Source organism: Dendropsophus ebraccatus, chromosome 1 (genome assembly GCF_027789765.1).
Source record: "Dendropsophus ebraccatus isolate aDenEbr1 chromosome 1, aDenEbr1.pat, whole genome shotgun sequence".
Lineage (NCBI taxonomy): Eukaryota > Metazoa > Chordata > Amphibia > Anura > Hylidae > Dendropsophus > Dendropsophus ebraccatus.
In genome coordinates, this window is record NC_091454.1 from 130,403,513 (window position 1) to 130,430,284 (window position 26,772).

General features: G+C 38.6%; 1 protein-coding gene across 1 annotated transcript; it reads right to left on the reverse strand.

Annotated features, from left to right (window-relative positions):
* Positions 1-540: 540 nt before the first annotated feature.
* ITIH2 (inter-alpha-trypsin inhibitor heavy chain 2) lies at positions 541-26,012 on the reverse strand. The gene is made up of 21 exons (XM_069978763.1): positions 25,857-26,012; positions 25,130-25,183; positions 22,815-22,838; positions 21,772-21,944; positions 21,343-21,447; positions 20,061-20,223; positions 19,853-19,960; positions 19,015-19,140; positions 16,995-17,111; positions 15,483-15,651; positions 14,481-14,606; positions 13,987-14,168; positions 13,695-13,883; positions 11,509-11,648; positions 10,158-10,330; positions 7,593-7,790; positions 6,397-6,510; positions 4,594-4,792; positions 2,939-3,111; positions 2,544-2,655; positions 541-771 (listed from the first exon to the last, which is right to left on the reverse strand). Exons 1-21 carry the CDS (start codon positions 25,944-25,946, stop codon positions 624-626), a joined length of 2,883 nt encoding a protein of 960 aa, XP_069834864.1. The 5' UTR covers positions 25,947-26,012; the 3' UTR covers positions 541-623.
* Between the last annotated feature and the right edge of the window lie 760 nt (positions 26,013-26,772).

The window sequence follows — 26,772 nt, forward strand, 5'->3', positions numbered from 1 at the left end:
TTTTCTTTTACATGTGGCTACACCCTATAGGATTCACTTGGCATTGGTCAACAACTTGCTGTATATGTAATTCTCTAATGTACACAGGCTGAAGTTTACCTTTAATGAACTTTATGTTTAATATTTTTCAAATACAAATGAGGCAACTGAACAAATGTGTATATTGAAGCATGATGAATAACACAATACCCATAATGTTACATAAACTTTCCAAATAATATGTTTCTAGCCTTTAACAATAATAACATTACATTTTGCTACTTGGTTGGTTAAATGGATCTCAAGTGTCACACTGAATCCTCCTTGCCGACACATGAACAATCTGCGAGCACCTTTACCTTGGTGATAAATTACTGAGCTCTACCAGTTACCATGTGAACAGTATACTCAATACCTGATGGATAATTCACTCTATTTGTTACATCCATCACATACTTTATGATTATGACCATACAATACAGAAATATAACATTTTCTTCTTTCAGTTTTGAAATATTAATACATTTTGAGCTTCTTAACACAAATAAACTTTAATGAATCTAAAATGAAAAAAGTTTACATATTTTATTATATATTTCTTATTGGCACCATTTAAGTCACATCTCTCTTATTCAAGACATTGTTCAAAGGAGTTTTAAGAAGCTGTACAGTTGAGGTACTATGTACTCTTTATAGTGTCCATCGATGAAACCCTTTCCACTGTTGTGTACAAACCAGCAGGTCACTTTAGTCCCTTCAATTCTGTTGTGTAGGTATTCCTTCTGCACCCCTCTGCAAAAGAAGAAGAAAGTCAGTGAAGCCTCTAGGCACCTGGTTATGCGAAATATCAGCCTTTCTGTGTTTTCTAGGTGGATAGGCTTTCTCATTTCATTTTACAAATGGAAATTGAAGTGTCTGTGCCAGAAATATGTCCAACAAGTGGCACACAGGACTTCTCTTCACATTATGCATTTTACACACACTACTAGCAGGTCTGAAAAGGGGCTATGGCCTAAGGTGCATCAATACCGTGAGGGACAACACTCTGCTGACTGGTGGTGCATGTCTCAGAGAAAACTCCAGGAGAATTGTCGGAAGAAATCCCAGCACTCACCAATATCTTTCATGCTGTTTTATTTACAAAAAGCAGGTGAACAATCAAAATCAATGGTACAATAGGACGTGTTTCAGCAAGAAGATTGACAAAGACAACCTCCTAAGGCCTTGTTCACACCCTGTAAGACAGCGGCCGTTCTGTGACACGGCCGCTGTCTGATGTTCATTCCAGCCGGTACTGCAGGATGAACACCACTTATTTTGAATTGGAATGCGGGCACATTTGGGTTTGCCTACATTCTAATTAGCCATAGACAAAGTAGAGAACGGCCGGAGCCGCACTTTACATTGTCTGCACAGTCAATTTTGTGCAATGAATAGCGGCCGCACAAAATTGACACGTGAGTTTCCAGTGTGATGGAGTGTATACAGTCTGGCCAGGATTCCATAGAGCACAATGTCATTTGACACGTTCAATAAATAGCGGCCGGGGTTTCAAATTGCAACAAACGCCCTTATTTATTGAAAAAATACAGTGTGCACAGGGCAAAAAAAAGTGCGACACTGTGCCAAAAAATGCACCAATGGCTCAAAATTCTTGCACACGGTAAGCAAACTAATAGTCGGTCTAAACTTAGAGTAGTCAGTATTCAGATGTAACAGATTATCTGCACCTGGGACTATGCTTTTAGAATTTCTATAGTATTTTATGCCAAAGATTATATATTATTGTCTGTGCCCTAATGCTTGCAAAAGGTATCATTTTATGGGATGTCCTTTAAGCATGAGCTGTTTAAGGTTATTGAGGTTTAAGGCAGGGATGGGGAGCCTTCAGCTTCCTGATTGGAGTTGTAGTTTTGCAACAGCTGGAGAGCCGAAGGTTCCCTATTCCTGGCTTAAAGTGTTATCTAGGCTTAGAAAAACGTGGCAAAACCACACAACTTGGGTGTAGTTTTTCAGCTCAGTTCCATTTAATAGAGTTGAATTGAACACAGCTAAATTGTAATACCACACATAACCTAGATACGGGGTGGTGCTGTTTTCTAATTTGCTTTCAACCTGTGCTTTTTCTAATCCTGAATAAACCCCTTTAAAAGCATCATAACCAGAGCTGCTTTTCTGAGCATGCATGATAAAGACTTTATGGATGAACATATGTTGCTGCCATGATGGGGTCCTAAACCAGTAGCTTGGGTGCCACTAGTGGCTCATAGGAGTCCTGAGGTATGACGAATTGTGCTGGCAATTTACATTATTACCCACATATTCTACTCTTATTACTAGTTTTACATTTTGCATAAAACCGATTATGGCTCACTAGGTACAGGGACCTCATTCATCACTGCAATGGGTCCCTAAATGTCCATGGGCCAGATAAGTGACAAATGCTCTGAGCACAATATAGAAGGGGAGGAAAACAGGTCTTTCTGAAATTGCTAGGGCTCTCTATCAGGCCTCATTGTTTGCCTCTCTACTTCAGATTTTGTTTGGCATGTTGTTATACCAACCTTGTTACAGTCAGCTGATTTCCTTTAACATTCATCGTAGCGATTGGTTTTTCAGAATCAGTACCGGGTCGTATGTCATAGACACTGACTTCAGGCTCCTTCATAAACTGGCCTAGATAAAGACATGGAAGACACATTTCATATCTACCTTCAGCTATCAGGGCATGATGAGAGTTGTAGTATCCATAAATATAAGATTGTACCTGTAACCTATCTGCTTGGAAACAAACTGAGATAACACCCGTTTCACTGTATGCAGCTACATGGCTTCATGTAAGTCTAGCGCATATAAAAGCCACACAAGTCACCTGTACCCTACATCTGTCTGTGCAGCCCATTTCTCAGCACATCCTACTTGTTAACCCTTCAAAGTTCAATGTCAGGTGATAACTTACCTATGAGACCATGTGTTTTGCCAGAGAATGTGTCACTAGAAGGAAAATATAAACCAAGGAAGTCTACATTGACAGGGTGATTCTTCCAAACACGATGCAGAACAATCAGGAATGACAGATTATTATCCAGAGTGATGGTGACATTGCTTTCCTTCTTCACTGATACAGCCAGCCTGCAAAACCAAGAAATCCATATAAGCAGGTATGGGGAAATCCTTGTTTCGATGTGTGGTCAAAAACATGGTAAAGTTAGGGATGGAGCTGTTCACGTACAGCAACGTGTTTAGTTTATCAGTGGCATTTCTTTCATGAAAACATATACATGATATACATAATATGGCATATTAAAGGGACTCTGTCACCTCCAAAACACCCGCTGAAGTTAAAGGGGATATCCAGCACTACAAAAACATGGCCACTTTTCCCCCTACTGTTGTCTCCAGTTCAGGTGTGGTTTGCAATTAAGCTCCATTTACTTCAATGGAACTGAGTTTCCAAACCCCACCCAAACTGGAGACAACAGTAGGGGGAAAAGAGGCCATGTTTTTGTAGCGCTGGATAACCCCTTTAAAGGGGTTATTCAGTGCTACAAAAACATGGCCACTTTCCTCCAGAGACAGCCCCACTCTTGTCTCCAGCTTGCATGGGGTTTTGCTGCTCAGTTTCATTGAAGTGAATGGCGCTTAATTGCAAACCGCACCTGAACTGGAGACAAGAGTCGTGTTGTCTCTGAAGGAAAGTGGCCATGTTCACTGGATAACCCCTTTAAGTTATCAGTACTGTAGATTATACATCAGTAGAGTATACAATGCTTATTCTATAGCTGTAATTTTTATCTTTCTATGCTTTTACATTCCTTTGCTATAAGCCACAAATAAAGAAGTCTTAGTAGTCCTCTCCATTATATTCTTGAGCTTAGTAGTCCTCTCTATGCACCAACATAGGCTTACACCAGTTGAATACAAAGGAGTAGAAAGCTACAAATTACAGATTTGGAAGCGGCATCCTTTATCCTACTTACAGATGCCTACAGTTTAGGGTTTTGAGGAGGATGAAGGTGACAAAGTCCCTTTAAATAAAGCCAGTCATCACTTTCATGTTGCCAGAACCACAGGCCATTGGGGCAGCACTCTACAGCTTCTGCCTTCCCAAATAGCCTTGATTGATAGATCTCTCCCTATACCCAAACAGATCATGACTCATGGCTGGTGGGTTAAGGAAAAGCAACAGGAGACTGCTCCGATGACTTGTAGTTTAGGCAGCTTTAAATCCAACATTGATCCAGAGCAGATAATGTAAGAAACAGCTTGTGAAAGTGATGATTGATTCACAGACAACTCAGTTTTTTTTATATAACTATACCAGGCTGTGTTTGTTTTTCATTTTTAAAGAGGCACTGGAATCCTTTGGAGCTTTTTTCCAATGATGTAATGGTAGCTAGACCTGGTAAATAACCTGGTGGGTAACTTTTGCACAACCTAACGAAAATACTTTCTCCTAAACCAGAAACACTGGGTTTGGCAAAGACTTCCTGCATAGGTGGCTTCTAATTTGAGTTTGGGGATGATAGGGACACTGGATGCACCACAGTGCATATTTTGTGGGGGGAAATTATCAGGATGGGTACTAAATCCACATGAAATGATTACACCCACCTATTATAGGTCAAAGCGCTAGACTCAGACCATTTCAATACTCTAGTGTAGGACGAATCTTTCAATGTTATCTTCTCGGTGCTTATTTCAAGCTTTATAGCAAGCTGCTGGAAATACAAGCCAAATGTTCCAAAGTAGGTATTCAGCTTGCCATCCTTGGCTTTCTTAGCTGTTACAATTTTCCCATTAATGGTAATACCTACAGTAAAAGAAAGCAGATATAGCAGCTGTGTTATTCGAGATACAAGATTTTATTAGAAGCCTTTTTGTATTGTGTCTGTTACACATTTAATCCTTTACACTACTTAAAGCTTCCTTTACTCTGTCATACATCCAGGACCTGGAATGACAATAGAGTTCATAGAGTTGTTTAACCTGGCTCTTACACTGACACTATACGGTCTTTATGGGACTTTATAGCATACCATGGCTGCTATGGTAAAAGATGCCCATATACATTAGATCAGGGATGGGGGACCTATCCCTGAGCCTTGCTTTGGCTGTCCCGGCATGATGGGAATTGTAGTTTTGCAATAGCTGGAGGGCTGAAGGTTCCCTATCCCTGCATTAGGTGAATGCCTGGTGAATCTGATCATGAGGACTAGCTGGTCATCTAATATGTATGGGGGAATCCTAATATCCTGCAATGGAGAAAAGAGATTAGTTGTTTAAGATTTTAAGATATCCAATCCTTTGTTCTCAAAGGGGATAAGCTACTACCAAAGGTGTCTGGTAGTGGCTGACTTCCCACATAAAATTGAACCGAACCATTTATGAGGATTTAGGGTTCCAGGTTAGAATAATGCTGTTATGAAGCATGCTGCAACATTTCCTACCATATAAGATGCTCCTTTGCCGTTGCCTCCTTCTCCCCAAAAATGTAGGTTTATTCCTCCCTGCACTGTATGCAAATCAGCAGCAACTAGTCATGTGGGCGGCTTCTCTCCCTCAACTAGTCACGATTCCCAGGCTGTAATCATGGTTCCCAGGCTGTAGTCACTCCACTCCGTGCTGTAATCCTGCCTCTCTGGGCATAATTCACAGGCCAGGAGCCTGCTTTATCATTCAGAGGTGGGATTACAGCTTGGGGAGCTTATGAGCAGTTTATATGGTAGGAAACACTGCAGCATGATTCACATCATCATTATGCACACTCAGAACCCTAAATCCTCTTGATTAATTCCCTTTAAGAGTAAATGGACACTCAGTCAAGTGTGTTTGTCTATGGGGGATTGTGAGTAGTTGCAGTTGATTCTTTAGTGTGAGCACCTTTATAAATACCTAAAAAATCTGTAGCACAACCCTAAAACCCATGCTAATTTTCCACAATGTACATTGTACTGTAGTTTACTGTAGATTTTAGTGAGGGATTCCCAGAAAAGTGTCTCAAATCTGCCCCTTGTGCACATAATAACTTTAAGTGTTACTGTCTTTTGAAATAACTTTTGATTGACAGCTGGGAAGGGACGTGCCCTGCCACACACTCTCCCCAGCTGGATCTCCTCATCAGAGCGGGTCTCAGCAGTGAGACCTGCTTCAATCAATAACTTTTAACCTCTCTGATGACATGTCAAAAGTTTTTTCAAATGACAGTAACGCTTTAAAGTTTCCGTTTAATCTGTAGCAAAGAGCTGTGCTAAGTCAGGTTATCAGAGAAGACTGCTGACAATAGATATAGTTGTGGTTCATTCTCTCGCTGCTGTGATAAGCACCTGATGGATACATATGTGCATACAGTCAGATATTTTCAATACAGAAATATTATATCTTACAGGCTCTATTACTAGTGTACAATCCTCTTACCTGATTCAGGATCTGATAGCATGTTCAGGATACTTCCAGCTGATGCATCAATGTTGAAGCAGACATCTGTTTGACTCTTTGGTAAGTTTATAATGAAATGTGGATCATTGTCAACTGTAAATACATAATGAACAATCATTCCATTCTGTACTGAGAGCGAAATGGGACATCACATACCAAACCCAGGACACTGAACAGTTTGCACCTCTCCTGATGTGACTGTTTAGTGTATCTTAATAATTCTAGAGCAACACCTTTCCACCCCCCCCCCACACACCTATAAGGCACTCCGTTTCCTCATCATGGTGCCAGTTCTGGTCCCCACTGCAATGCTGATGCATCGGAAGTAGCCTTTCCAGTGTAAGTCTATGAGACACTTGGGCAATTGACTATTGCAGGTTGCATTGACCCTCAAGCATTTATTTTGATTATATATTTATTATTGTGCATTTTTTGTATACATCTGTCCTATACCCGGCCTCTATTGCAGATGTATTTGATTCCTGTTCAGTGGAGTGAACACCCTTCATCTTTGGCATGTTTTTAAATTTTTTTGGTTGAGCTGTATCCCTAATAAAGTTTAGTTTGCACATTTCTATATAGGTACTTTTTTATTTTATTGGAGGAATGGCACACTCTTCAAGGAGGAGAAGCAGTACAGCCATTAACCCTCACCAGCCTTGTGCTGGGAATGTAAAATACCTATTTAGCTGAAGTGTCCCTTTAATTGTTATTAATCTGGCTTTAACTGCATCTAATCAGTCATATATTCTCTTGTATAGTCAGCGGGCTGAAAATACGCTGTTGACCACATGTGTAGACTGACCACTATATGGCCACTTGATGATGGTAATATTGGTGCTTGTATATAGTGAGAGCGTACATTTGTCCATGATTGAAATAGCAAGCGTATGCTTAACAGTGTGACTAGATGTTTCTGCGTTCAGCATCAATTTTCCTTGTGTTAATCATGTGGCTCGCACATTTACGAGTGACGAAGGGTATAACCTAATAAAGTAAGAGTCACAGTGGAGAGTTTTGTGTCCCAATATTTTTCTGCCATTCTCCTTGGGTTTTCCACTCCTGAATTACCTCTTTAAGAATTTTTCTTTCTAATTTTGAAATTTTATTTGCCTATTTGTTTAACTTTCTTATTTTCTTGAAGTTCCCATCCCACAGTATACAGGTATACATACCACAGTTTGGAGGTGCATTTGGATTGTTTTTGCACTCCTGCACTAGTTGTTTTGGAACAATAGTGATTGTCTCGGTTACACCACCCTTCTGCTCTAGAGTAGGAGGAGTCGTAGCTAAAGGATTTGGGCACTCAGTATCCTTTTTTTCCTGTGTGGGTAAAGGAGGTGACGGAGTAGCCTTTGTAGAAACAGCCAATGCTGATGGAAGGAATAAGATAAAACATTACAAAATACATATTTATTATACTCATTACTGCTTTTTTGTTCTTCTCTATCAAATATATTTTAGGTGATTAAATAAACACATTGACACCCTGTTCATTTATATATAATCTACCTCTTATACATGTACATGTACGCGAATAGCATTGCCTTCTTTGCATTATCCCATGTTTATATGACTATGCACTTATAATGACCTGTGGAGCAACAACTCATATGGCTGCAGTCTTTATGCCACAGTTTGTTTCTCATTTATTCACATGTTCAGCACTTAGTACACAAAATACCATTATTTTACAAGGAAACTATTAACAGTGATGATCAAGTGTTGAAGATTAAGCAACAGAAAAGTGAAAGATGATCTGTTTGCACATAAAAGTAAAAGATGGTGTCTGGCAAGGCAAAGGCTGGATTAAGGAGGTGGGAGCCCCCATCTTATCTCTTGAAACTGAACCCCTAGTCTCTGTTATAGATGGAAGAGATGGCCACATGTGCACACAACCTTTTCCAGTAAAGTCAATTGATGTTTTGGTACCAGCAAAGGACAAAATACAGTCACAAAATAAACTTACCAACACCATATACCAACAGAATCCTGCTTCATATTGACGAGGGGCAAATACCCCAAAACGGCTGTCTGTGGATGGATGTCTAGCTTTCGGAACTCTTGTCATGTCACAATACTCGCAACTGAGTTAGACTCTGACCCAAAAGGGGCCACCCTGGTATTTCCCAATTTATGTTCCAATACTCACAACTGAGTGAGACTTAAGGGGCTATGTATCAGGGTGGTTTTATCTCCCTGGAGGTATATAAAGAGGCACCGCCTTGGCAACAGGTTTTCCTTCCCTGGAGGGATATCTGCCTATTCCCGTGTTTGTGAAACCCCTATATTATGTAGAGTCATTGCAATTAAAGTGAAGTTTTTCTAGTGTTGCTTTCTGTTAAAGTGACTCTGTACCCACAATCTGGGTGGGGAGGAGGGACGGAGGGGTGTCGCAATCCTAGGGCATGGGTTCTCTAGGCCACACCAACTTGACACAGGGCTGCAAGTTTAAAAGTTGTTTTTTAGGACAATAACTGCATCACCTGCCGAATGGACCCCAGGACAGATCTTGGATTTAAAGCAGCTATATAAAGGTACAAGCGGTTTGGGGGGGTCAGATTGTGTGTACAGAGTTGGTTTAATAGTGATGGTTATGGCTTACAGCCACGGAAAACCCAAAATTCATCATCTCCGAAAATTTGATCATTATATAAGACCAACTGTAAACCTTTTTTTTAAACACACATATGTACATTAAATGCACTTAATACTTGGGGGCTCCTTTTGCATGAATGACTGCATTAATGTGGCGTGGCATGGAGGCTATCATCCTAAGGCACTGTAGAGGTGTTATAGAAGCCCTGGTTACTTTGATAGCAGCCGTCAGCTCGTCTATATTGTTGGGTCTGGTGTCTCTCATCTTTCTCTTGAAAACTACCAATAGATTCTCTACCATTTAGGTCCCATGTCGCTCACCCTTCTCCCTTCCGTGCCGCTCATCACTTTCCCTCCGTGCTGCTCACCCCTTCTACCTCCCTTAAATTAAGAAATCCTTAAATCTAGCAGTTTCTGTTCTGTCTGTGGTGGCTGAGATGGGACAGTGTCACAACCAGTTCACTTCAAAAACCAGTTCAGAAGTTCCAGTGGCGGCTGTGGGGAGTGGGCAGAACCTAGAAGAACACCAGGGAGTGTAAACAGGTATGCATAATTTTTTTTTACACATTCATCACCCATGGGCCATGCAATGCTATTACACGAAGGGATAAGCGCCCGGCAACTGATGATTTTCATGATCGTTTCATCGGCTGATTGTTGTGCATATTACATGGAGTGATAATCTGCCAAATCGGGCTGATTCAGCAGATTGTTCCATGTAATAGAGCCCTAGAATAATAGCAGCTTCCTGTGGAGTGACCTCTTCAAAGATCACAGAGCACACACAGTATTGTTTCACATTCATCTTAAGGGGAAAGCCTCTGTCTATTGTCATCTTTGTTCATAAGGCTTGCCGTAAAAGATGTCACTAAATGCTTTTAAAAACAGCTCAGGCAAGATGGCAGTCCCCCTAAGAATGTACAAAAAAAAAAAAAAAGGAAAAAAAAAAACAGATTAAAGATTAAAAAAAACCAAAAAAACAACTTGTTTCAGTATCTGGTTCTAATTAGCAAAAAAGAATCTAGGCAATATATGCCCTTTAACTAGTTTTGTCTTTCAGCCAGTCATATAACAAGTATCTTCATTAACAACTGCAATCTTATCCTGTTCCAAAGTAACTGTAAGCGAGATTTTATACTGACTTTGACAGCAAGCTCCTTTAAGTGAATTTGGGGAATCCGCCAACATTTTCTCCTTTCCATCTTCACTCTCTATCAGTAAAGATGTAAAAGGGGTCACAAAATGATGTGTAATGGACAGCTGCATGATTCTCTTGGTTAGGTTCCGTTTGGCTTCAGCTGTAGTAGCCAAGTTCCTGTTCGAGAAATGAACATTAGTAAAAAGAAATAGTTCATTCTAGGTCACACACAGGTCCGGAATAATTATTTTTTTTTTTTCCTGATTTTATTGTTTCAGCTCCAGATTGTGTCTAGGGCTATGTTCCCACAATGTTTTTTCTTGTCCGTTTACATTTAAAAAAAAAAAAAAAAAAAAACAAGTGACAGGTCTTCTTTAAAGGGATATTCTAGAGGGACTTTTCTATTTTGCTAAACTCAGGGCTCAGTTAAATAATAAAAAAAAACTATACTTACCCCGATTGCACGCCTACCATGCCCTTGCTGCACTTACTTGTGCCTGTGTCACACAAGGAATTTTCTGCTCAGCCAATCAATAGCTGAGGTAAAACACCACTATAGCCACTGATTGAGTGAGAAGGTCCTTTGTGACGTAGAAATTGACACAAATTGATTAAGAGTTGCAGGGCTTTTACCTGCAGCATGTCTATACAGACCTAATATCCCTATGGTACTACGGTACTTGTTTATGTATATTAGGTAGATTAGAAATAAGCAGGGAAGGAGATTATGACTACATGATCATATTACACAAAGTCTGTTTGTACTATGTTACATGGAATACTCCTAAGTTGCTTAAAGTTGTTGTCTGATTTACTTAGAAAGTAAGCAGGCAGCTAGAGGTGTAGAATAACCATGTCATACTCATCTCTCCCAGTCCAGCATCGGTACTCTATTCCAAACCCACTTCAGTGGGAAATGCCAGGAGGTATTGTACACCTCTAGCTGCTTACTTTTTAAGTAAATTGTACAACCACTTTAATTTTCCCTTCATATAAGTTGAAGAAAAACTATTGTATAGATACCTATCCATGGGTACACATGGCACAAATGTTCTGCAGTTGAACTGCCAAAGAAATCTGCACTAAACTTTGTAGTTGTTACAGAAGGATTTCATTGAGGATTTTAGTGTAGTTATAGCTTACAGACTTGCATTGCAATGAATATCATCTGTACTTTTTCTACGACAGTTAGGGCATACTGCAGTGGGGCTTGAATTCATCTCTGTAATGAAAATCTGCACTACATATGCATGGGATTTGAACCTTGCTGTATTATGTCTCGAGTTATATGTTGTTTTGATTAGATTGAACACAAAATCATTCACCAATACAGAAAGGAGTATCTATAATGTTACCTCTCAGCTAGTAGCTGGTTTATGGTCAATTGGGCCCAGTATTGCTTGGCAAAGTCCGGAAAGGCATGTTTACTCTGGGCAAAGAAGTCATTCAAGGCTTCAACTTCTGCAATTGTTTCTATTAAGAAGTTAACATCAGCCTGAAAAAATATATATTTTAAAATGTGATGATGAAAAGAGTATAAATACAACATACAAGTAATAAGCTGATAGATATCATTACTGTGCAACATATATTATAAATCTTTGTAAGTGGGCATCTTTGTAAATCTATTATATTATATATAACATATATTATAAATCTTTGTAAGTTGTATAACTTTGTAATGTGTGTTATTTTGTGAATAATTGTTTAGCGCAGCACTACCCCTTTAATTACATACTCTGTCACTTTAAGGGTATGTTCACACAGGCAGAACTTTTCACTGCCGAATCTCGCCTGTCTCAGGGTACCATAGCCTGTCTATAGGAGAGCGCACGCTCTTCCACTGCCACCTCTCTGCTCAAAGAAGTGACATGTCACTAATTTGAGTGGAGAGTGTCGTCTATGGGAGAGCGTGCGCTCTCCCATAGACAGGTATGGCACACTGAGACAGGCGAATTCTGCCGTGGAATTCAGCCTGATTTACTCATTGTGAACATACCTAAACACAAACACTTGTAAATCACTTGGGGTTGGATAGATAGATAGATAGATAGATAGATAGATAGATAGATAGATAGATGGATAGAATCCATAATTCCTATTCTAAATTGGCTCAAAAAAAATTCCTGCAGCAGGATAACATGTCTATTCTTTGAGCAGGATGGCGGATTGTGCTTGAGAAATCCTATTGAATAAATGGGACAGGCAGAATTTGCCGCCTAGATTCCGCTTGAAATTCCTCACCTATTCCGTAGTGTGCACATACCCTCACCCACACTTTGGCCTATATAAGATAAGACCTAGACACTGTGGTGGTGGTGCTGAAAGCAGCTACTTTATGTCCAAACTGCTTAAGGGGAGACCACGCCAAAGTCAGTCATTCCCCGTGTAATTCCAGATGTTACTGGTCTGACTAAAGGCATTATATGTGTGAACTGTTATAGAGACTGTTACATATTTTGTATTGTAGTAACAATAGAGCTACTGCTCTGGACAGTTCCTGTCACGGACAGAGATGTCAGCAGAGAGCACTGTGTCAGACTGAAAAGAAAACATCACTTCCTGCAGGACATACAGCAGCTGATAAGTATGGGGAGACTGGAGATTTTTAATTAGAAATAATTTATAAATCTGTATAACTTTCTGGTACCAGTTTATTTAATTTTTTTTGTCAGAATACCCCTTTAGGTTATGTTCACACATAGTATTTCCGTCAGTCTTTTTTATACAAATACTAGCTAAAATACTGATAGAAATACTGACTAAAATACCATGTGTGAACATAAGGTCAAGATATTCTATGGCAGGAGTCTCAAACTGCATGGAGCCCCTGAGATTGTCACCTTAACCTGTGGGGCACCAGAGCTCCTGGAATCTGGGATTGGATGGGTAGAATAGTGGAGGGGGAGCTGTTAGCCCCTTGCTCCATCATTCATTCACAAGTTGCAGGCACTTCACACCTGCAAGCCTAGGTTCTGCTGGAATGTGATCTTCTTACTGGCTAACGCAATGCTATGATGTCATCGGGATCCCCTCCCTGCAGTTGTCACTACAAGACTGAAGAGAGAGGCAACCCTTGGAACCAGGACTAGGCAAGTATTATCATTATTATTATTTTTAAGAATAGAGGTACAGGGGGCATTATTACTGAATGGGGGCATTTTTATTGATTGGAGGCAAAGGAGGCATTTTAGCTTAATAGAGTTGCAGGGAGCATTATTACTGTACATGGGGTAATAATTACTGCATGGAGGCACAGGGAAGCATTATTCTTACTATATGGGGCAGAGGAAGGCATTATTATATGGAGAAACATGGGGCATTATTACTATATGGATGTATTGCTTCAAAGTTGTTAAAAGTGATGTGGCCAGTTAACTTCAATTTTTTTTATCTGCAGCCCATTCACCGTCTTTTATAATATATATTTATAATATATATATATATATATATATATATGTCAGGCACATTATTTTCTATGTATTAAAAATGTATAAAAAATATTTTGCAAGAAAGATTGTACAGTTCTTAGAAGACTTACAGCTGACGTTGCAGTGATAAAGCTTTCCATTGGTGTTTTCTTATCAGGATCAACTTTACCAGCTACAACAAGTTCATCACCACCAAAATAGTGGTGGAAACGGGTATTTGTCACATCAGAGATTCCGTTTAATGGGTAATCAAATGAAATGTCTTTGAGAAGAGGTGTGGAGACCTTCTTATAAAATTCCTAGAAAACAAAGTCAATGAACTATTATTGGTAAAATGTACAGATAGCCTATTGGAGTTGGTAATCGATGTGGCTGATAAGGTAAGTAATCAGGAAGTAAAACCTTCATTTGTGCAGCTGTATCCTGGTTTCCAAAAATTCTTTGAGCCAGCCCATGGTTCTCTTGAGCGAGTCTTTCCAAGAAATCATAATCCACATCAAATCCAATGCCAAGGGAGTGAACGGAAAAGTCATCGCGGTTATTTGCCTTAACATTCTTGAGAATTTTAGACAGTTTTAATTCCCCTAGGAAAGCATGACATTAATTTAAATAATTTAGAAATAACATTTATATTATTCTCTACATACACAGACACTAAGGGACACCTGTGCTAGAACAACTTTCCCAGAAGGGAGAACCTCCTTTTTGCAGCACTTGTATGGAGCACCCAGTAATTCTGTAAGCCATGGGAACCACTGTCTGTCTCTTCTACATTTTGAACTTTGCTCTTACCATCAGCTACCGTACACTTTTATTTGTAACATCATTTTATAAAGTGTCACTCCAACAATAATAGTGTGTTGTTAGAATCACCTAGTAGCAGTCCTTACACTTACCCACAGTAGGATCTCCATCTGAGACTAGCACAATCAATGAAACAGAGTTTGGATCCAGCATTTTTTGGTTGCTAGCTTCTTTCAGTATAAAGATTGCTCTAAGAAGTGCTTCATTGATGTTTGTACCTGTTCATGATTAAATCAAATTTATTACCAGAGATTGAATGCTTTTATGTGTGACAAAACATGCTCTGCGTTATAACTTTATATTTTAAAGGGGCTAAAAATATCTGAACAGCAGTAACTCTGGGCAGCCTTGTGCAAGGTTCTAACCTATGTCCTTCCTGTCCTTTTTTCATATATTTGTACTCTGATGCAGTTTTCTGTCTGCTCCATCCTTCTTGCCCTGCAATGCTATCAAGCTACATCTCCCAGTAGTCTTTGCGGTACATGCTCAGAACATCCTTTTTCTTCCACTTCCATAACTCCACCCCTTTTGCAATGTCATGCCCCTTTCCAGGCCACACATTTATACCACCCCCCTTTCCGATCACTCTCCCGTGCCCATTTCCCTGTCCGCCCCATGTCACATCTGTATCCTCAGTCTGTGCTCAGCAAACAAACTCAAAGTGAGATGGAGGTCACATGGTCTTTATCTCTTGCAGGGGAGAGCAAAGGGAGCAGGAGACAGAGTATATTGCACAGAGAACAGTTTATTTCACTTCCTGGATTTCAATCAACTACTAGTGCGGTAAAATGGCACAGACACATCTATATAACTTTAAATGTATTTTTTAAAACAAAGTCAGTCCCTAAAGAGTTTCCCTTTAAATGCTGGGAGGATATTCTTCCTGCATTGCACCATATAATGACTGTACTGTTGGCAGTCCAAGTCTCACCAGATTCAGACTGCTTTTTGAGACTTCCTACTTCTCTGTTGGGGATTATCAAGTATGATGGTTTTAAATATATCCAAAGGAATATATAGTAAAAGTAAACTGGAAACTGCCTGCTAGCACTTAATCCTATTTCATACCATAAAAGAAAGTTTTTATTGTTTACCTCCAATGGGCTGTATATTTTGAACGTATTTCTTGGCACCATCTTTTTCAATAGTTGATGCATAAACAAGCTCATCTTTCCAACATCGAATGTTGTGGTTGAAGTCTACAATGCCAAACTGATCATCAGGACGAAGGTCATCCAGGATGGATTTCATAGCCTCAATTGTCTAAAAGAAAGCGAAAAGCATACCATCTGTTATTTGGTGGTTATATTATGCTCTTTATTATTTTCTCTATAAGTAATGCATGGTTTCCATTTGTTCTTAGAACCCCCCCCCCCCCCACACACACATATTCCCGATTCACAGGAGAAGGGATAAATGCCTTAGCGTGGAATACCCCTTAAAAATGTTTCCCACCATACACAAATTCATTGGAATATATATTAGGTGTCCTAATGATGTGACCCCAATGATAACAAGAGCAGTAATATTATGAAAAAATCCTTAACTTCTCACTGTTGTTTCAAACAACTTCCCTTTATTTCAAAGTCTTTGTGATTTCTAACATATTTGTCAATCATTTCATTTATCAAAAATAACTCAGAAAGAAACACAGAAAGAAATGTATTGGCCACCAGATGTCTCATTTCCCTGTAAACTGCAGTTCACTGCCAGTTGTTAGGGGAGTTTCATCTCTAGCAACAGAGAGACAGAGATGGCACAGAGATAGTGGGGGCATAGCTTAGCTAGTGCTATGTGCAGAGGAGAACTTGTCTGTCTCCTCCTGTTGTGTCTGAATAAATACTTTTGATCCAACAAGCGTGTGTACACATTACTGCCTCCTGAATGTAATCCCCCTTTTTGCATGCAGGCTTGTCATCATAATTATTATCATTATCAACAGTTCATTGCTTAGTGTAACCCCTTCCTTGCTGCGCTGCCGCTCTTTCTTTTCTGCTCCCACAACACCTGTCAAACTGAGTACATCAATAACTCCTTCATCCTCCCTACATGCCATCTATAGTAGTGTATTGTAAATGTCCCCCAGGACAGTGCCAGCCTGTTTAGTTTAGTACACTGTCACCAGTGCTATGTTATGTCATAGCAGGGAAGAGTAGGTGCTGTGCGTAAGTTGGCAGACAAGTAAGGGAATGGATGTCCCTGTGTGAGTACTGTTTGCAAAAAGTCCAGCTCTGGTTCTCCATGGAGAGAGAATGAAAATAGCACCATGATCACCATAAAGTCACTCAATAACAGCACTTAAAGCACTGGAATATTTTGAAAATACAGATACACTTTTAGATATTTTTTTTTCTCTGCAGTGACATGAATGCATTCATACATTTGATGAGGGATGGCATTCTACAGGATTGAGATAGCTGACATTTGTTTGATTTGTAGCTTGAAAAAAGTCATGATGAAGCAAAGTACTAACAAAGATTCATATACAGATTTAGAAAAATAGCAAAGAAGAGTTTGTAGTCAGTGCTAAATAAAAATAAATAAATACAAAAGTACTAAAACCAGTATGTATAAGTATTAAAAGCATATAATGTTGACATAGTTACCTGTCTCATTTTAATCCCCCACATGGAACCGCTGACATCAATAACAAATAAAATATTCTTTGGAAGTGGGGGCTGATTCTCTGGGGCATAGAAATGAAGGAAGTATCCATTGAACACCTGAATTGCAGAGAACATAGTATTAGAAGACTACAAGATTTATTGCCATGTCAATAATAAATTCAATAAAAATAGTTGTCCAAAATTGTTTACTTAACTTTTCTTTATACTAAGTTCTTTACTTTATTGGCTTAAAAAGGTTGTGTTTTGTAAAGGTTGTGAAGGTCCTGGATATGAACCAAGCCTGGGTTTTCAATATATTCGTTCAGAATGCATTACGATTGCAATGAAAACCATGCCCCACCGTTCTCCCCTAATAGCCATACAATGATGACACAGCGTAAAGCATTCATTGTGTGTGAAGGACATTAGCGCATACCTGTCATGATGTATGCTGACCTGATCGATGTGAAATTAATTCTGCTACCGGAAATATGGGTATCCATGGATATGACCATGTCGTGGTCGTATCCATGGATACCAGAACTACCAAATTTGCGCTGATCGGGTCATTTTACATGATGACAGGTATGCTTTAAGTTTTTCTTTATTCTTGATTCAGCTGCAATTTTAGAGGGACTAAATTGCAGCTAGAGATAACAGGGGGATCAGTGAGGATTACTTTGGTTTCTCTCACAATGACCTTCCCAACCAAGGTAATTAATGAATATAACTGTCTGTATAAGAGAATTCCCAATATTAATTTGAATTAGCTTCAAGATGCATGCAAAGTGTCACCTCATACTGAATGTACATTGAATACATAAAATCATTTATGATGTTGTTGAGAACCAAACACAGGAATCTACATTTGAGTCGCCTAGTGAGGGAAGTTTATTGTGGATTAAACCAAAAATGCTTGCAAACAGGTCAGATAAGTGTGAACTCTTACAGGCTTAGTGTGCAGTAAAAAGAACAAACAGTAAGTGTTGTTTTGGTAAATAAGCTAATAATGTATAATGTTTCATAATGTATGAACGTGCAGTTAAAGTGTACCTGTCATTTCTAAAAACTTTTGACATGTCATAGAGACATGTCAAAAGTTTGTAGGCTTGTTCAGCCAAGGAGAGGCCATTCCCAGTGTGGAAATGCTAGAGTAGGGACCATGTCTCTGATGACACCATAACATGGTGACATGGTACACTCTGTTTGATCAAATAGTTTGCTAAGATGCTCATTTTTTAATATCTATAGAGCAGATTGTAACGTGTGTACACCAGGGGGAGTATATATGGTAAGCGCTTGCACCTGTGGGTTGCTGTTGCACTTTCTGTCTTATTATATGTCAGAGACATAAAAAAAAATATATGCTGTAACAGATTGCAAGTTTCAGGACCACATATACTCCCTCCAGTGTACATACGATAAAACCTGTTCTAATGTTTGTTTTGTTTTTTTTTTTAATAAAGAAAGGAAGTTCTTAGCAAACCATTTGATCAGATAGAAGTATCCTATACTAGCTAATGGCCTCTCTTGGAGCACAAGTCTACAAAACTGGGCATACAGGATCAACTATACTCTGTGTAATACACCCACAGGAGATGGGTTGAGTGCATGGCTAAAAGAAGGTCCCCCCCCCCCAGTGACACAAAAAGCAATCTCATAGAGACATTTTGATCGGTCCAGGTCTGAGTGTTCAGACCCGTCCTACTCTGTTATAGAGTCCGCCTCACAATGTAAATGTATGGAGCATGACTCTTTTTTTCTTACACAGAGCGGGGAGAGGACATGCTGTAGTGCGGCTCTCTCCCTGCTCGTTCTTCCGGTCGTTCTGAACGCTCAGACACAGACTGATCAAAACTTTTGACATGTCAAAAAATGTTACAAACGACAGTGACACTTCAGCGATATATGGCTACTAACAGAATGCTACTTATAACACTAGGGTGTTATTTGGGTAATGGTTGGATCCATCTGTCATCAACAAACCTCCTATGCACATTTTAATATTTTTGGATTTTACCTGAAGCTGACTGCTCTTCTCCCTCTTAACATCATATTTCAGACTCAGTCTTCCATCCACTGCTGTAGTAGCACAGGGGGGGCATGAACGTTGCTGATCCAAAGTTGGCCTAAAAGATATATGAGCCTAAAGAAAAGTAAGTAAAAAAATTAAATATCAACCAAAATAGCAGAAGAACAATACTGAAGAATTAAATTGTGTTTTCTTTATGTATCCTTATGCATTATCCATTCATTATTGTACATTGTCCCTGATATGAAGGAATTATTTGAGCTTATCCACAGAACAAAGTAGGGCCATGTTCACATGGCGTAAGAGACCGGCCGTTCCGTGACCCAGCTAGGTCACCGAATGGCCTGTCAGAAAAGACATAGGTCGCTCCATTGTTTGAACTGACAGGGTTTTCTGCAACTGCTATTCACTGAATAGCGGCAGCAGAAAACTAACATGTCAGTTTCTTGCGGCGCTGCTAGGAATCCCGGCCGGAGTGTATACTATATGTATACACTCCGGCCGGGATTCCGTAGTTTTTACATAGTGTAAACATATCTTAGGAGAGGAACTTTCACCAGCATAAAGTATAAAAAGCATGGTTACTGTCAGATATTCTTCATACAAGTGTCACCGTATTTATTGTAAGGTGCAAAACCTAGTTACACCTTTCAGTATATAATTGTACCACCACAACAGTGGGGGAATTTACCAATACTAGTGGTGTTTAAGACAAACAAGACTATGAAATCTGTCCATACCAAGAACAGGCAAACACTAACAATTCTCTCTTACTTTATTGTGAGCCTGCAAATACTGTACAAGAAAAAAACAAAACGTTTTTTACCTTTGTGTCTCCCTGGTCAACATGGATAAGGTCAGCAAATTGTTTTGCAACTGGGTTCACCACATTAAGAGTACTGATTCCATCAGGCTCCATGATATAGATGTCCACCTAGAAATATAATGTTACCATTACAGTAAACAGTACAACAATTTGCAATTATTTTGGTTCAATAATCTTTTTCTCCTATTACATACGTTCCGTTTCTCACCTCAAAATGTTTCGCCAATCGGCCTGGCTGTAGATAGAGATTGTGTTCATAAACACCTAGTTTCCTCTGAAGGGCCTCCTGGTAATGAAGTTCAAACTGAACTTTAGTACCTTCAGGAACATTTAAATCTGCTTTGAAGTTTTCCATGTCTAGGGCATTAGTTCTGTGCAGCAAAACAAGTGATACTGTCATTTATCATATATACATGTAAATCTACTCTGCAATAAGGAAACACAAAGAGATATCTACACAATGTTAAAAAGCCTTAAAATGTAATTTAATGGTGCGTTCACACCTACAGGATCTGCAGCTGATTTTCTGCAGCAGATTTCAGTTAAATAACTGAACACAGCATCAGATTTGATGCTGTGTTCAGTTATTTAACTGAAATCTGCTGCAGAAAATAAGCTGCAGATCCTGTAGGTGTGAACGCACCCTAACCTAGTAATGTAACTGATACAAGATATAAAATACATTAAAAACATAAAAAAATTGAACAAAGATTTCAAAATTTTAAGTAAACAAGAAAGATAAAGATCCACAAATGCCCTTAAAAAGCTCTTAACACAAAAACACCAAATGGATATGGAATTTCAAATTTCCCTACTGACTGACAGCCAACATCTGACTTCAGCATTTTTGTGCCAACTTTGGCTTTTTGACTTTTTTTTAGTGTGGCAGCACCCTCAAAAGACCTCATTTTGGAAATTACATCTCTAAAGGCATCTAGGGCTATAGAGAATATTTTGACTGCATGTTTGTTTCATTAAATGTTAGATTTGGGCTGTGAACAATTAAATCTTTTCAATAATATGTAGCTTTAGTTTAAAATGTTTCATTCCTCAAGGACTTAGGAGGCACACATGTTGGGGTGCTTTTTCTCCTTAAGTATGTCAATAGCCCATTTAGGGAACATTTCTGAAGCACTGCTTCCTTCCATGTTAACTACGTGAAAGATGCTAGCTTTGCTTATTGAAGTGAACCTGTCAGGCTCCTGGTGCAACATGCTGGTCCCAGAACCTGACAGGTTAGGAGGACAGTGTTCTAACACTGTTCTCTTCTATCTGATGCTTTAAATAGCAAAAAAACTAAATACTTAGAATGGTGACTGGTGTCCAGTCATGGGGGTGGGTGGATACATGACTTCAGTTACATTCATCACCTTTGCCACGCTTGATTGACAGCGCACATCAACAAGGAAAATTTAGCCCATATATTGCAAAATTATGTGTCTTTGAAAGTCAGAACAGAGCTTGATATTGTACATTACTGCACTACAGACCTTAGCAGTCCGGCTGATTTGCCTCTTGCCCTTGCTTTGGAGTACATGTTTCTAGCCTCTGACTTTTCTCTTATTGATCCACTAAATGTAATGCCATTGACATTCCTGCAAGAAAAGAAAAACAGGCTTAGGCTATGATCACACTACGTAAAAAAAACTGCCACCTGGAAAAGCATTGTTAAACCTCCAACAGTGTCACAGAGGTAAAGACTAAAGGCACAGACAGCAGAAGGTATAACTAGTATCATTTTATCAATACCTCTGTGATACGATTTGGCCAATTAACACTCCTTGTAATAGGGCCCTTAGTAAATACTTTTTTGTTTAAAAAATGGTTGGTTTTTAGTGTGTGAACATAACCTCACACAGTAAATACAATAATATTTTTACGGATTTATTCTGACGATGAAAAACTGAAATGACACTTACATAGTGAAATTATTGATGAGAGCTCCTTTGGGTATCTGGATATCAAACGAAAGACTCTGTGGGTGCTTAGCATTGTTTTCTACTTTGCTCCGTATCATTGTATTGGCAAAATGTGAAGTGATGGTGGATTCCACTTTGTAACTGTACAGAGAGATTAAATCTTCGGAGGAGTCCTGGTAGGAAGAATGGAGAGCAGATATTACACACTTTTAGACTTCTGATACATAACTGTTTATTGAGAGAGCTTCCAATTGTTACATTATATATGGATGCATTTGTATAGGATTTATTGATTTTTACACTGACAAAAAGGCAATTAAATTGTATGCCACAAAGCAACAGTGTAAAAATAAGGGCAATTATCATCCGTTTTTGCAAAACAATGGCCGTTATTAATGACTATGAAATTTAATAACGTCCATTGTTTTACAAGAATGGGCGTTATTTGCCCTTATTTTACATTGTGCACACATAGTCTAAAGGCCCTTTTACACCAAGTGATTATGGCTTGGTGTCATACTGTAGCTACTGTTAAAAGACAACGATCAGCTGACATGCACAATGTCGGCTGCCCCTTGCCTTTCAACATGTTCAAAAAATTATGAATGATAACGACAGTCTGCTGGCTGTTGCTCTATGTAATAGGAGCAGTGCATCTCCCTGCGGCTCATAGCCCCCCCCACGCTCTTAGCTGCTCACTGTCGGTGCATGTGATTAATTTACATTTATTGTACTGGTTTCTTTTAATAGGTTACGTATTTAAACCTTTATACTGATATATAAAGCGTCTAAGAATTAATGATGCTTCAGAATAAATGATAATAAAAAATAAAAAATATCATAGCTATTAAATAAATTTAAGATCCTCCTGTGTCTGCTATACTGCAGTGCTTATACTAAACAGGTTACACAATGCATGTTCTAAAACGCCCTGCAGAGCCCTTCTAGTTTGTTATCCTATACAAGGCATGTCATTGACCCTGCAGTTAAAGAGACATTTGGTTATCTATCTCTGACCTTGTAGGTTCAGCAGAAACACGTACCTTTGTGCTAGATGCTGCATCTCTCTATAAAACAAGAACATGGAAAATATTTGTCTTCATATAGTTAACAGTTCATATACATCCATAAAAAAACAACACCAAAATGTTCATGTTCAGAGAAGATTTAGATTTATGTTATTACACGGGTGTAGGCTATGTTATCCATCATGTAGAGTTGATTTTTGAATTGTATACACTGGAAATGTTATACTGGAATAATAACTCATGTTTTAATGTTTACTCAGTTTTTTTTAGTGCTGGGCAAGGGGTAGGCAGCACCTGCTTAGGATGCTGTCACCTACCTGGCCTGGGGGGACACACTGCTGGCTGTTGCTAGGGAGAGTCCCTTTCATCTGCAAATATGCTTGCAGGTGGAAGCCAACAGGGCAAGGAACCACTGGTTTCTCGCTCCTTTGCTTAATCTGTAGTGAGCAGGATGCATTGAACCTGCCGTTTACAGGGAGCCGGCAGCAGTGCAGTGCCCTTCCCTGGCTCAGATGTGGGCATGATGGCTTCACTCATCTTATGTGCGTATACTTTCTGCAACAGGGGAGGAGTGGGCCCTGACAGGGAGGAAACGGAAAGGAGGTAAGTAGGTTATGTTTATTTTATTTTATTTATTTTAGCTGAAGGGGGAAACTACCTACACAGGGGCATATATTTACAGGGGGCACCATCTACCTATAAAGGTGAACACCTGGTTACCTACTGAGGGAGGAGCTTGTCTACCTACTGGGGGAAAATACCTACTGGGGCAGCTACCCACTGATGGGCAACCCATCCACCTACTGGGGCACATATGTACCTACGGGGGGCAACTACCTATGGGGGTGTCATCTGGCTACACGCAATGGGTCAATGACCTTCTGGGGAAGACACCTATCTACCTATAGGGGCATCTGGTTACCTACAGTGGGACAGCTGCCTACTGGGGAAGGCACTTATCTAACTACTGGGGGGATATACCTACTGGGGGCACATACCCACCTACTGGGGGCAGTTACCCACTGATGAAACTTATCTACATACTGAGAATCATAAGACACTTTTTAACCTTATAATACACCACCTGTCTTTAGAGAAGCAAGGTATTAGGTAAGTGATGGGGAAATTAGCCACTATTTATTTACCTGGCCTGAATTTTGCCAATATCAGTGTTTTTGATCTAAATCTATTGTGAAATATCAAGGAACATAATGTAACAGCTTGTTGATCAAAACCTAAGTTGGTCTTTGCCGTTTCTGTAGAATGTACAGATGGCATACACATTTAGATATGTTTCTTGTTTATCTTCTCTTATCTTTATTTTTAAATTTATTATTTTATGTCTTTACCAATCTATCTAGTTTTTAATAACTTTATTTTTATTTTACCAAATTACACAAGTAAATGCAGTCATTTTCCAGCACAAAAAAGAATCAAAAGTACAAGTTCAAGTAATAGGGGTTCACAGAACCAAAGTGCCTTTAAGACACAGAGTGCCATCTCAAGCTAATAATATAACATCAAAATATACCATTGAGCAATGAACCAAAAAAAAGGCAAAAACAGATATAACAAATAAAACTCTGGAGGATGATGGTTAAAATTGAATACTTACGTAATACGTAATGAAATGTACTCTATTATAATACTTAACCCTTCGATAGTTTACATTTTGCTATATTAATATGCTATTCCTATATTTTTATTCCTAGTTAGGTTTTGACTAATTACAGTGAGATGACTGTGCAGATCATATATATATATATATATATATATATATATATATATATATATATATATATATATATTTTAAGCTGGTTGCTCACATCTTTGTTCTTGGTAAGTCCCTTTATTTTGGCTTTGCATATAAGTAATCTTATGGATATATTAAAATATAGAGATCATACTATACAGACAGTAATAATAAATTGTGGGAACGATGCAACTCTGATTTTGTACTTGAAAACAATAAAACTTAAATGTTACATCAGACTATACCATTGGACTATGTACACTGACATATGACAACAATGACAGCAATGCCCAAGTTGTCTTTTCTACATGGCGACCAGATATCAGCACATGCCATGTTATACAAAATGTTACATCTCACTTTCCTTTTGAATGCTCCAGGTATATATAAAGCAAACAAGGATATGTAAACCAAATGTGATCCAGCATATGGCCTGAATATGGTTGAATATAATGGCAATGATTAATTGAGTATATCTGAGACAATGAAAGAAAATATACCTAAACAAATTGTAATGTGACGTTCTAGATGGCAATGTGGATATATCTGTAATGTGTCTGGGTAAACATGCTCATACCTTAAATCGTTCAGCATGATTGCTTTCAAACTCTGGAATGAGCTCACCAAGATCCTAAAATGTTAAATTACAACCAAAAGAATAAGTACACTTATATAGACTGTTAAAAAAATATATAAATTAGTTATGTATTGAAATAAGAGCAGTGACTCTTATGGGTCATGTACTTGGGGGTTTCACCTTGTTTTGTTTCCACCTTAGAATGAAAGGGGAAAACATAGGTAACTAAGGAAATACTTAAGGATAGACTCCGACTATGCGGTTTAAAAAAAAAAAAAAAAAATTTTGACTTTATTGGAAATTTTGCTGAAAGTTTAGAATTTTTAATACTATTTCGGATATTATTTGCAGAACTTAGTTATTTTTAACGTCATTTGCAAAATACAACAACACAGAGGGAATCTGGACATGTCCCATTGAGGTACACACCACAAGATTCCTTCAATTCACAGGTGGAAATGGAGGCCCATTGTTATAGTTACATTCCACAAAATTGCATTGTTATCCACCATTTAGGGTCTGGTTAAAGCTCTCATGTAAGGTGCTATTAGTGGTTTCCAGACAGCCTTTGTTACACCTGTAGAGGACCACAATAATTCAGAAACAGCTAAATAAAATTACTGAAAGCTCTGGGCACACGTCAAGGGACCATACATACTGAAACGCTAGTTTTAAAAAATATGATGATATAATTGTAGTAAATATGTTATAGTTTATGTATACTCACAGCAGAATCAGGAAACTCCTCTATGAATAGATCAAATCCTCTTATTTTAGCAGTAAACAATAATAACAGAAGGTAAAATATATGCCCCATGATTTCTGCTCTGCAGCCAGAGAAAACCTCTGGCACCCTTTTGGTCTTCAAATGAGGTGGAACCCAATTCACTGTGGAGTTTATAACTTCTCTTTTCTAAAAACCTAAAATAATAAACTTTGTTCAGACCCAATGCAAATATTTGCCATGTAGGACAAGTCACAGGTAGGACAGGGACTGAGAGGTTGTGCAAACATACAGTTTGCATGTTATCATTTGGTGATAACCATGAAGCTCCAGCTAGGATGGATGTTGTCTTTCTATCTTTCCCCTTTTACTTTGAAGTTGATTTCTGTTCTTAACTTTTAGATAGAATGTCAAACATATGAAGGACCAGACCTGAAATACAGCTGAAGGAATATGGCAAGCCTTGCATTCAAACAAAATGTTTAATGGGTACTGTAATAAAACCATGCATTTAGGTGAAATATTTAGTTCATTATTTGTCCAGCATACATTGATTTGTAGGGTATATACAATATTTAGTATATATGCATATGGATATTGTAGGCGGTATATAGGGTAATAAATGGCTCATGTGAAAGGTACATGCCTTATGTGGCTTATAGTTCATAATATTTGATACATAAGAATATTTAGTGATAATGGTAAATATTATGTTGCTTGTCTTACATTTACCTCTTACTTTTTTCTTCATTGATAAAGTCATTTTAGGGATTACTTTTTTTGCAAGACAACATTAAGGCCATGTTCACACACTGTATTAATTTAGTTAACAGTGGCCATTCTTTTCAATAAAAAAGAACGGGCGTTGGTAATGAAATCAGTACATTTGCACTGATTTCAATGCAACAAAGTATGCACT

What these genes read in the sequence shown, in the direction of transcription:
- ITIH2 (XM_069978763.1), bottom strand. Translation starts at nt 25,946, where the DNA reads ATGGGGCATATATTTTACCTTCTGTTATTATTGTTTACTGCTAAAATA. An exon ending in ATCATGCTGAACGATTTAAG is followed by an intron (nt 22,839 to 25,129) that starts GTATGAGCATGT and finishes CTTGTTTTATAG; the next exon opens with AGAGATGCAGCATCTAGCAC. An exon ending in AACCAGCTACTAGCTGAGAG is followed by an intron (nt 10,331 to 11,508) that starts GTAACATTATAG and finishes TTTCTCGAACAG; the next exon opens with GAACTTGGCTACTACAGCTG.